The 12,609-nt window shown below is 47.8% G+C and overlaps 1 protein-coding gene across 1 annotated transcript; it reads left to right on the top strand.

Moving 5' to 3' along the window:
• The first annotated feature begins 5,354 nt into the window (after positions 1 to 5,354).
• Positions 5,355 to 8,319, top strand: LOC106575644 (C-X-C chemokine receptor type 2). The gene is made up of 2 exons (XM_014152259.2): positions 5,355 to 5,440; positions 6,883 to 8,319. Exons 1-2 carry the CDS (start codon positions 5,434 to 5,436, stop codon positions 7,950 to 7,952), a joined length of 1,077 nt encoding a protein of 358 aa, XP_014007734.1. The 5' UTR covers positions 5,355 to 5,433; the 3' UTR covers positions 7,953 to 8,319.
• Positions 8,320 to 12,609: the final 4,290 nt, after the last annotated feature.

Genomic DNA, 12,609 nt, shown 5'->3' with positions numbered 1-12,609 from the left:
GATTCCTTGAGCCACTGAGACAGACAGGGCATTAGTGTTACGCAGAGTGGAATCCAAGAACAGACTCAGACAAGGGGACTGGGATGAAGTAACCAAGATATTTATTTAAACACAGGGGGAAGATGGAGTGCAGGCCAGGGGTAGCTCGGGTGGGTTGCAGGAAACCAGGTGCGGAGGCTGAGGCTGGAGCGAGAGGGGTTGGGACAGGGTAAGCAGGTCCGAAGGGGAATCCAAGGGAGTAGTAGAGTGGGGAATCCAGGACAGAGTAGCAGGATGACGAGATGTGGAACTGGAGACAGAGCAGGCGGAACTGTAGCAGAGAGGAAAAACAGCTTCAGGCAAGGAAACCAGGAACTAATCGTAACAACCGGCTAGATGCGTACACTGACTGAGCAGAAATTACGATCTGGCAGTGTGGAAGTGGCTGGACTGAGTATTTGTAGAGGTCTTGATTATGGAACAGGTTGCAGCTGGTGGGGATCTGCTCTGACTCCAGCACACCTGTCTCCGCCCACACAATCACACACGGAGAGAGTACTGGGGGAGTGGCGGCAGGTGAAGGAGACACAGGATGAGCAGTAGAGGGCGTTGCAGGGGCAGATGTGACAATTAGTTTAATGATTGAGGTGATGTCATTGAAACAACAGGTGTTTTATTATTGCTTATTGGTGGTTACCTGGTCTGTGGTCCCACAGGTATGACACGCTAAGCGTTTGATTATAAAGCCAATCGGCCCTAGACTCAATAGTACCAAATTTTGTTATTCTCTTACTTTCACAAGACTTGGACATGTTTTCTCTCTCACACATATACACTCTCTTCCTCACGCAAACACGCCAAATATGTAGGCTGCACATTCTGTAGCTAGCAAATGTTCCTCAAATCTAACAACACAGGAGCATGCTTTTGTTGACGATTTCATTGGATAAGAATCACTACATAATTCCATAAAAAGTTGATGAGTACACTACAGTAGGTCTACTACAGACTACAACTAGTAGACTACATTTAAAGATGCTGTCTTGTAGCGTCCTTTAAAAATTACAGGCTGAGAGACAAAAATGCTGGAGATCTGTATCTTATTGTTCACAAATGTGTATCTTATTGTTCACAAAGGTGTAATATTCATTGTTAATAATGGTGGACATGGTACTTTGGGCTAGTGGCCTTTCCCAAGACAAGATGTATACATAATGAATGATTCCTCTCTAGGACCTCTTGGGGGAGCACCTCATTGACTGTGAGAATGGTGTGTTTGTGTGTGTGTTTGTGTGTGTGTGTGTGTGTGTGTGTGTGTGTGTGTGTGTGTGTGTGTGTGTGTGTGTGTGTGTGTGTGTGTGTGTGTGTGTGTGTGTGTGTGTGTGTGTGTGTGTGTGTGTATTTGACAAATAGGAAGATGATAGGGTGACAACTTGGGCTGGCCAAAAACATACATCACAATGTACTCAGGGCAGTGCCCTCTCAGATAGTGAAACTCATAGAATGCTTTGTAGAGTAAAGGGGAAAAGAGGCAGTGCAAAACACTCTAGTCAAAGTTCTCTTGGTAACTGACTATGTTTCTGAACAACTAGGGAGTTGTATATTAAACAAGATACACAGTATCACCAAGATCATGGCATGTATTTTATCAATGCATTGAAGATATATTGTTGTCGCAAATGTGTTTGTTGACCATTGATATCTGAAATATTCTTGTCTACTTTTTTGTGTGCGTTCATTGCTTGAGAACAAAATATTTCCACATTCTAAGAAGCTTTACACTTGACGGGCCTGAGGAGCATAATGTTGTAAGGTACCCAGTGTCACACCCTGACCTGAGAGAGACGTTTTATTTATCTATTTTGTTAGATCAGGGTGTGGGGTGGGCATTGTATGTGTTATATTTCTATGTTGTTTTTTTCCTTTGATTGGCCTAGTATGGTTTCCAATCAGAGGCAGCTGTCTAGCGTTGTCTCTGATTGGGAATCATACTTAGGCAGCCCTTTTTCCCTACTTCAGTGTGGGATCTTGTTTTTGTACAGCTCAGTAAGCCTGCAGAACGTGACGTTCGTTTTTCGTTGTATATTATTTTGATTTAGTGTTCTGAGTTAAATAAAATAGAAATATGAACACTTACCACGCTGCACCTTGGTCTTCTCCTTACGATGGTCGTCACAGAAGATCCCACCACAATATGACCAAGCACCGTGGTATGGACCAGTGGACTTTTGAGGAGATTAGGAGGAGTATATCCTGGACTTTGGAAGGAATAGTGGCAGGAGACAAGAGCCTGCCTGGGAAGCAAGCGGAATCAGCGAAGGAGGGACAGCTACGAAGTCGGGAAGGAAGGCCACAGAAACCCCAAGATTTTTTTGGGGGGGGGGAGCACATGGAGCAGTCGGCGGAGCCGAGGAGGGAACCAGAGCCAATCCAGGAGAAAAGAGATATGGGAGAGTTGTTGAGTTGGTGGAGGATGCACGGATTTTTCCCAAAGGAACGTGTTATCAGTTTGGTGCCACCTGAGTCAGCTCCCCGTACTCGCCCTGAGGTGTGTGTTACCAGTCTGGCGCCACCTGTACCTGCTCCACGCACCTGGCCTCCATTGAGTCTCTCCAGTCCGGTGTGTCCTGTTCCTGCTCTCCGTACTCGCCCTGAGGTGCATGTTACCAGTCTGGCGCCACCTGTGCCAGCCCCACGCATCAGGTCTCCGGCGACAGTTCCCAGTCCAGAGCTTCCGGCGACAGTTCCCAGTCCAGAGCTTTCGGCGACGTCCCCAAGTCCGGAGCCTCCAGCGACATTCCCCGGTGAGACCTGTTCCGGCTCCACATAAGAAGCCTCCAGTGATGATCCATGGTTCGAAGCCTCCTGTGATGATCCATGGCATGAAGCCTCCAGTGATGATCCATGGCCCGGAGCCTGAAATGATGATCCATGGCACGAAGCCTGTAGGGAAGATCCATGGCCCAGAGCCTGTAGGGATGATCCATGCCACGAAGCCTCCAGTGGTGATCCATGGCGCGGAGCCTGCAGTGATGATCCAGGGCATGGAGCCTGCAGCAACGTTCCCCAGTCCGAAACCTCCTGAGACGGCCTATGGTCCGGTACCTCCTGAGACGGCCTATGGTCCGGAACCTCCTGAGACGGCCTACGGTCCAGAACCTCCTGAGACGGCCTACGGTCCAGAACCTCCTGAGACGGCCTACTGTCCGGAACCTCCTGAGACGGCCTATGGTCCGGAACCTCCTGAGACGGCCTACAGTCCGGAACCTCCTGCTTCGGTCTGCGGTCCAGAGTCTTCGGCGACGGTCCGCGGTCCAGAGTCTTCGGCGACGGTCCGCGGTCCAGAGTCTTCGGTGGTGGCCCGCGGCCCGCAGCCCAGAGCCTCCGGCGGCGGCCCGCAGCACAGAGCCTCCGGCGATGATCTACGGTCCGGTTCCTCCGACGACAATCCACGATCCGGTGGCACAAAAGCGGAGGGATCAGTGGGCGGAGCGGGGGCTACGCCCCGAACCGGAGCCGCCACCATGGGTAGATGCCCACCCGGACCCTCCCCTATAGGTTCAGGTTTGCTGCCGGGAGTCCGCACCTTTGGGGGGGGGGGGGGGGTACTGTCATGCGCTGACCTGAGAGAGACGTTTTATTTCTCTATTTTGTTAGGTCAGGGTGTGGGGTGGGTATTCTATGTGTTATATTTCTATGTTGTTTTTTTCCTTTGATTGGCCTAGTATGGTTTCCAATCAGAGGCAGCTGTCTAGCGTTGTCTCTGATTGGGAATTATACTTATGCAGCCCTTTTTCCCTCATTCAGTGTGGGATCTTGTTTTTGTACAGCTCAGTAAGCCTGCAGAACGTGACGTTCATTTTTCGTTGATTATTATTTTGATTTAGTGTTCTGAGTTAAATAAAATTGAAATATTAACACTTACCACTTCTCCTTACAACGATCGTCACACCCAGCCATCTTACCTCACATCCTCCCTGTACAAAGAGTTTGCAACACTGACCAAAGACCCCAGTGTCTTCTGCAATATGACAGTAATTGACGTGCATGCAACTTGAGCATATCACGTAAGTGACCCTTAGTGGACAGGACCTAGACATGGTGTAATGTAGGTCACAGGGATGTTAATGACAGACATGTAGACCCTCTCATCCCACAGCAGCTCTACCCAAGATTACCATTGTTCTCTGACACCTTAAGAATAGATATCACTTACTGACAAACTCAATGTTTTGTTTATTTGTGATCGTTTGTGTGTTTGTGTGTGCACACATTTACTGCTACTTTGTGGCTGGGGAGAATTTTCTCTGTACAGGTGGTAGTTCGCAGCCCCAGGTACTTGTTTAGGAAGTAGGTGAAATGTTCTCTGGTGAATATTTTGTTTGGTTATATCAAGGTAAGACCCACGTGCAGACTGTGTGAAGCAACAATGTTTAATGTAACAACAGGGGCAGGAAAACGACAGGTCAAGGCAGGCAGGGGTCGATAATCCATAGTAGGAGCAAAGGTGCAGGCAGGCTCAGGGTCAGGGGCAGGCAGAGGAGTCAGGACAGGCAAGCGTCAAAACCAGGAGGGCGAGAAAAGAGAAACTGGAAAAAGCAGGAACTGAGACACAAAACGCTGGTTGGTTTGAACAAACAAGACGAACTGGCACAGAGAGACAGAAAACACAGGTATAAAGGGGGTGGAGACAAGCACAAGGACAGCTGAAACAGATCAGGGCGTGACATGTTAGGCCAAGCCGAGAAGCTATGGATCATAGCCGGGGTTGTACTGGACTAACGTGTGTGTAACTATTAGTCCCATTGGTGCTCATCTTAAAGTGGTACTCCAGTCTCATTTTCATCTCATTTAACACCTGATTTACTTAACAAAAGGCACACCTCAATAGATGGTCCAGGCATGTCACATGTCATGAGGATGGCATAACACATTCCCATCAGACCAACTCCTTGAAGTTTGCAGCCTATAAAACACTATTTTGCTCAAAGCATATTTTTGTACCCTTTAGTGTGTGTATTTGACTGTATTTATACTTGGGATATTGCTTTAAAAACAGTAAAAGTTCAAAAATCACTGGAGGATGTCTTTAAGTGAAGATGTCCCAACAAAGACAAGAGCCTCAGAAGTTAAAGGCTAGTCGTTGTCTGGCTCTATCTTACCGTAATATATTTAGTAATGTGCTCTCAGATCCACCAACAGCTGACAGAAAAATAAACTGTCTAAAAAGTTCCAAACTGCTGTCAAACTTCTCTTTTTGATAATTAAATGAAAAAGTGGAGTGTATAACTTTTATTTCTAATCATTGAGGCAGAATTTGAGGCAGACAAATGACTCAAGTGCAGTGACACAATATTGTTCTCTAAACAGGATGTCTTGACACTTCCATCCCAGCTGTGATGTCTTTAAAACAGTGGCAATTCCCTCTTCATTATCATAGAGCTGGATGCAAAGATGACAGGTGAGAACCTATATAGTTTGTAGAATACTCATGAAATTCAGATGGAGGGATGGATTTGGGTGGATGGATGCATGGATGGATGGGTGGGTGGATGGATGGGTTTGGGTGGGTGGGTGAATGGATGGATGGGTTTGGGTGAGTGGATGGATGGGTTTGGGTGGATAGATGGATGGATGGGTGGGTGGATGGGTTTGGGTGGGTGGATGGATGGGTTTGGGTGGGTGGGTGGATGGATGGATGGATGGGTTTGGGTGGGTGGATGGGTTTGGGTGGATGGATGGGTTTGGGTTTGGGTGGATGGATGGGTTTGAGTGGGTGGATGGATAGGTTTGGGTGGATGGATGGATGGGTGGGTTTGGATGGATGGATGGGTTTGGATGGATGGATGGGTTTGGGTGGATGGAGGATGGGTTTGGGTGGATGGAGGATGGATGGGTGGGTGGATGGGTTTGGGTGGATGGAGAATGGGTTTGGGTGGATGGAGGATGGATGGGTGGGTGGATGGGTTTGGGTGGATGGGTTTGGGTGGATGGGTTGGTTTGGGTGGATGGATAGATGGGTTTGGGTGTATGGATGGATGAATGAATGGGTGGATGGGTTTGAGTGGATTGATGGGTTTGGGTGGATATATGGATGGATGGCTGGATGAATGGGTTTGAATGGATGGATGGATAGGTTTGGTAGATGGCTGGATGAATGGGTTTGAGTGGGTGGATGGACGGATGGATGGATGGGTGGATGTGTTTGCATGGATGGACGCGTTTGGGTGGATGGATGGGTGGATAGGTTTGGTAGATGGCTGGATGGGTTTGGGTGGGTGGATGGATGGATGAATGAATGGATGAAGGGAGGGGTTTGGGTGGATGGATGGGTTTGGATGATGGATGGGTTTGGGTGAATGAAGGGATGGTTTGGGTGGATGATGGATGGGTTTAGATGAATGAAGGGATAGGTTTGGGTGGATGGATGGATGGGTTTGAGTAGGTGGGTGGGTGGGTGGGTGGGTGGGTGGATGGATGGGTTTTGGTGGATGGATTGATGGATAGATGGATGGGTGGGTGGGCGGGTGGGTGGGTGGGTGGATGGATGGATGGGTTTGGTAGATGATGGATGGGTTTGGATGGATGGGTTTGAGTGGATAGGTGGGTGGATGGGTTTTGATGGATGAGGGATGGATTTGGGTGGAATGGATGGGTTTGGGTGGATGGATGGATGGGTTTGGATGGATGGGCTTGAGTGGGTGGATGGGTTTGGGTGGATGGATAGATGGATGGATGGGTTTGGGTGGATGGATGGAGGATGGGATGGATAGATCTATAGAAAGAAATGTACAGAATATCTGTTGACTGTATAAGAAGCTTTAGATAGAATAACAGTATAAGACTAAGTGATCATATCATAAAAAGATCCCCACTGACTACTGTTTTCCCCATCTCCAACAGAGCTAGAACAACCATACGTCCTGGACTATGATTACAATTCAACCAACGACTCCTATAACTTCAACATCACCTCCTTTGACCTGGACTCTAACACCTTGTCCTGTGCAGCTCAGCCCCTGGGTCCCAGTGCCGTCATATTCCTGTGTGTCCTTCACATCGCCATCTTCCTATTGGCTGTTCCTGGTAACCTACTTGTGGGGCTCGTGATTGGCTTCAGTCAACAGTCCCTGACCCCATCCGACGTCTTCCTGTTTCACCTGACTCTAGCCGACGGGCTGCTGGCTCTGACCCTGCCCTTCTGGGCTGCTGCCACACTCCACGGCTGGATCTTTGGTGACTTGCTGTGTAAGATCCTCAAACTGGTTATGGAGGCTAGCTTCTACACCAGCATCCTGTTCCTGGTGTGTATCAGTGTCGACCGCTACCTGGTGATCGTTCGCCCCGCCAAGTCCCGTAAGGGCCGCCGAAGGGCCTGCAGATGGTGGGCCTGCACCTTCATCTGGGCTCTGGGGGGCGCCCTCTCTCTCCCTGCCCTATTCAACGACGCCTTCACGCCCCCCGACGGTGGTCCGACGAGGTGTAATGAGCGCTTCGACTTCGGCAGCGCCACCCACTGGCGGCTCGCTACTCGCGGCCTACGCCACATCCTAGGGTTCCTGCTCCCACTAGTAATCATGGTGGCGTGCTACAGCATCACCGTGGCCCGGTTGCTGCAGACGAGCGGCTTCCAGAAGCACAGGGCCATGCGGGTCATCATTGCCGTGGTGTTCGCCTTCCTCCTGTGCTGGACGCCGTTCCACATGACGGTGATGGCCGACACCCTGATGAGGGCCAGGCTGGTGCGCTTCGACTGTGCTGAGAGGAACAGGGTGGACCTGGCCCTCCAGGTCACCCACAGCCTGGCCCTGGTCCACAGCTTTGTTAACCCAGTGCTGTATGCCTTCGTAGGGGAGAAGTTCAGGGGGAACATGGGTGCCCTGGTCAGGAAGTCACGGGGACCAGAGAGGGGGTCGTCATCTCGATTTAGCAGGTCCACATCCCAGACCTCAGAAGGGAATGGACTGTTATGATTGATCTGGCAGGTTGTCCCCACATTACTTTGAATCAGGGTTGGGGTCAATTCCATTTCAATTCCAGTCAATTCAGAAAGTACTCAAAAATTGGAGTTTGGTTCACTTTCTGAACTGACTGGAATTGAAATGGTATTAACTCCAACCCTGCTTTGAATAACGTATAAGATTGCCCCTTTGTAACATATTGTAGCCAAACATTCCTTGCCTGACATTGAATATGTGCTGGCACTATCCAGCTGCAGACTCAGATCCTGTATGTATGTGTTCTTTAATGTCCTCCATATACTAATGCCCCTGGTGTCTGTACAAGTATATAATGCCCTCTGTTGTCTGTTGTATTAGGTAATAAATACCCTGTGCTGTTGTTGTTTGTCCAAAGCTGCTTGATAAGACACAAGACACATTTCCTCAAAGGGAATAATGACACAATAAACTCAGCTGTGATGTGACCAACTAGTTCCAAATCTTTCAACACTCCAGAGTCAAAAAAACAACAGAAGTTACCTTCCAGTCAGGGGCCGGCAGATGTATTTTAGGTCTCAGGCAAGCTATCTCACCATACATGGTTCAAAAGGCTATAATTGGCTCCCTTCTAGTGGTTGGTATTAAGAAGGCCCTACAGCCTGTTTATTACCCATCTGTTCTATCTGTTATGTTATGGACTTCAGGAAACAGCAGAGGGAGCACCCCCCTATCCACATCGACGGGACAGTAGTGGAGAAGGTGGAAAGTTTTAAGTTCCTCGGCGTACACATCACGGACAAACTGAAATGGTCCACCCACACAGACAGCGTGGTGAAGAAGGCGCAACAGCGCCTCTTCAACCTCAGGAGGTTGAAGAAATTTGGCTTGTCACCAAAATCACTCACAAACTTTTACAGATGCACAATCGAGAGCATCCTGTCGGGGCTGTATCACCGCCTGGTACGGCAACTGCTCCGCCCACAACCGTAAGGCTCTCCAGAGGGTAGTGAGGTCTGCACAACGCATCACCGGGGGCAAACTACCTGCTCTCCAGGGCACCTACACCACTCGATGTCACAGGAAGGCCAAAAAGATCATCAAGGACAACAACCACCCGAGCCACTGCCTGTTCACCCCGCTATCATCCAGAAGGCGAGGTCAGTACAGGTGCATCAAAGCTGGGACCGAGAGACTGAAAAACAGCTTCTATCTCAAGGCCATCAGACTGTTAAACAGCCATCACTAACATTGAGTGGCTGCTGCCAACATACTGACTCAATCTCTTGCCACTTTAATAATTAAAAATTGGATGTAATAAATGTATCACTATTCACTTTAAACTATGCCACTTTATATAATGCTTACATACCCTACACTACTCATCTCATATGTATATACTGTACTCTATAACATCTACTGCATCTTGCCTATGCCGTTCGGCCATCGCTCATCCATATATATTTTTATGTACATATTATTATTCATTTCTTTACACTTGTGTGTATAAGGTAGTTGTTGTGAAATTGTTAGATTGCTTGTTAGGTATTACTGCAAGGTTGGAACTAGAAGCACCAGCATATCGCTACACTCGCATTAACATCTGCTAACCATGTGACAAATAAAATTTGATTTATTACCAAACTACTTTTACCCCCATTCACCAGCAGAGGGCAGTCATTACATGGGTCTGAATGGGGATACCAGCTCTGACTACACCATAGGCCTCCTGATTAGCTAGCTGGTGAAGACAGCCATAATGAGGTAACTACTATTTGAAAGCTGCCCAGAGTATGTCACAGTTATGATATTGGACCTGTCTTCTGTTTGGATGAGAGAGAGAGAGAGAGAGAGAGGAGAGAGAGAGAGAGAGAGAGAGAGAGAGAGAGAGAGAGAGAGAGAGAGAGAGAGAGAGAGAGAGAATTTTCGGTGCATCATTGTCACCCTCAGTGTGTTGTGTGAGCGTTGAAGGAATAATCCAATCAAAAACTATATTTAGTTACTGTAAATGTTTTGCATGTCATCAACCAAATTTTCAAGATACATATCTTGAGTCCAATATCTTGAAAACTTGACTGCTGACAGGAAAACATGTTGGGAATGTATCAACAGTGGACTAATGACAAAAAATACAAAAAGACAGCCAAGGAACTCTGTCCCCCCTGTCCTCACTCCCTGTATCTCTTTCTACCTCACCCTTACACAATCTCTCTCTACCTCACCCTTACACAATCTCTCTCTCCTGTATCTCTCTCTACCTCACCCTTACACAATCTCTCTCTACCTCACCCTTACACAATCTCTCTCTCCTGTATCTCTCTCTACCTCACCCTTACACAATCTCTCTCTACCTCACCCTTACACAATCTCTCTCTCCTGTATCTCTCTCTACCTCACCCTTACACAATCTCTCTCTACCTCACCCTTACACAATCTCTCTCTCCTGTATCTCTCTCTACCTCACCCTTACACAATCTCTCTCTACCTCACCCTTACACAATCTCTTTCTCCTGTATCTCTCTCTACCTCACCCTTACACAATCTCTCTCTACCTCACCCTTACACAATCTCTCTCTCCTGTATCTCTCTCTACCTCACCCTTACACAATCTCTCTCTACCTCACCCTTACACAATCTCTCTCTCCTGTATCTCTCTCTACCTCACCCTTACACAATCTCTCTCTACCTCACCCTTACACAATCTCTCTCTCCTGTATCTCTCTCTACCTCACCCTTACACAATCTCTTTCTCCTGTATCTCTCTCTACCTCACCCTTACACAATCTCTCTCTACCTCACCCTTACACAATCTCTCTCTCCTGTATCTCTCTCTACCTCACCCTTACACAATCTCTTTCTCCTGTATCTCTCTCTACCTCACCCTTACACAATCTCTCTCTACCTCACCCTTACACAATCTCTCTCTCCTGTATCTCTCTCTACCTCACCCTTACACAATCTCTCTCTGCTGTATCTCTCGCTACCTCACCCTTACACAATCTCTCTCTCCTGTATCTCTCTCTACCTCACCCTTACACAATCTCTCTCTACCTCACCCTTACACAATCTCTCTCTCCTGTATCTCTCTCTACCTCACCCTTACACAATCTCTCTCTACCTCACCCTTACACAATCTCTCTCTCCTTTATCGCTCTCTACCTCACCCTTACACTCTCTCTCCTGTATCTCTTTATCACTGAATCCTCCCTCCTTTTATCTGTTTCTCTATCTCCTCATCCCTCTTCACATTTTCTCCCCTCTCTTCCTGTCTCTCCTTCTCTTTCTCCTCATCCCTCTTCACATTTTCTCCTCTCTCTTCCTGTCTCTCCTTCTCTTTCTCCTCATCCCTCTTCACATTTTCTCCTCTCTCTTCCTGTCTCTCCTTCTCTTTCTCCTCATCCCTCTTCACATAACCTCCTCCCTGTTCCTGTCCTCCTTCACCCATCTCTTCTATTCTCTCTCTTTCATGCTCTTTCTTTTCTCTCTCTTCTCCCCTTGGGATGATCACACAGCCCCAAGCCACCACAGGATATCACCATGTCAAACTCCGCTGTCCTCAAATGTCCACTTGTAACACAAGCTTGACCCTTGACTTCACCTATGACCTTCCCACACACCCAGGTCACGTCTCAGTTGCCATGGCTACCTAATAGCCGTAGCTAACACGGATGTGCAAATATGATCCTAAAAACAGTTTAGTTTGACCTTAGGGTCGTAGTGCACTAGGGCTGAAGGTACTTGTACCTCTATAAGTGTTTGGCTGAATGGTTTTCAGTGTTTACACAAACTCAGAAAGATAACCTTAGCACAGTTAAATAACTCTTTTGGGTATGGAGTTGAGGGTCTGTCCTCGGGGAAGAATGCCTTGTCTTTCAGTTCTTGATCTGGAACTAACTTCTAAAGTTGTTAAAAACTAAAATGTTCCAGTTTCTTTCAGAGTGTCAGGAATAACTTCAGGACTGCAGATAAAATTGGAAACAAACAAAACAAATGTCTGTGACAAATCAAATGGAGAGGTGGCCTTCAGTGGAGGCTGGTGAGGGGAGAACGGATCATAATAATGTCCAGTCATTACCACGAGCCCGTCCTCCCCAATTAAGGTGCCACCAATCTCCTGTGGTGGGCTTTCAATAACAACAAAGGAAGATCCTCTAGCTTTACTCCAGAACAGCGGTGTGTGTATATTGAATAAAAGGGGATTTGTAGAGAAAGCACAGCCTTATCCTCCCGCTCCACCTTGAGCATCTGTCAAAACATCTCAGAGTGAAAACACGCGAGAAAGTACGAGCGACAGAGAGAGACAGAGGGGGGAGGGAGGGAGAGAGAGAGAGGGGGAAGGAGAGAGGGGGGCGAGAGACTAAACAAAATCTTTCTTGTCATCCTTTAAAAATAATCTATCTCTCTCATCCCCTGTACAAGACTTCTAGTCCAACACTACAGGTTTGGAGCAGGTGGCCACAGTTTTGCTGTGTATTCCGGAGTGTTCCTCCTGGGCCTGACCCCTGACCCCTGACCAATATAATTATGAGATAGGGGCCCCCTGGGGGAGGGATGATTCCCACTGACAGAGAGGTTCCTAACCCTAACACAACGACGCAGCACTCATCACCTAAATGCTCCCCATGGGCCTTAGAGATGCTCTGCCATTTCTTGGTTGCTAAAATTCTAATAGTTCACTTAATATATTTTCCAT

Source organism: Salmo salar, chromosome 16 (assembly GCF_965601325.2).
Source record: "Salmo salar chromosome 16, fSalSal1, whole genome shotgun sequence".
NCBI lineage: Eukaryota > Metazoa > Chordata > Actinopteri > Salmoniformes > Salmonidae > Salmo > Salmo salar.
The sequence above is the reverse complement of the archived record's forward strand: the minus strand, read 5'-3'. Positions and strand labels throughout refer to the sequence as shown.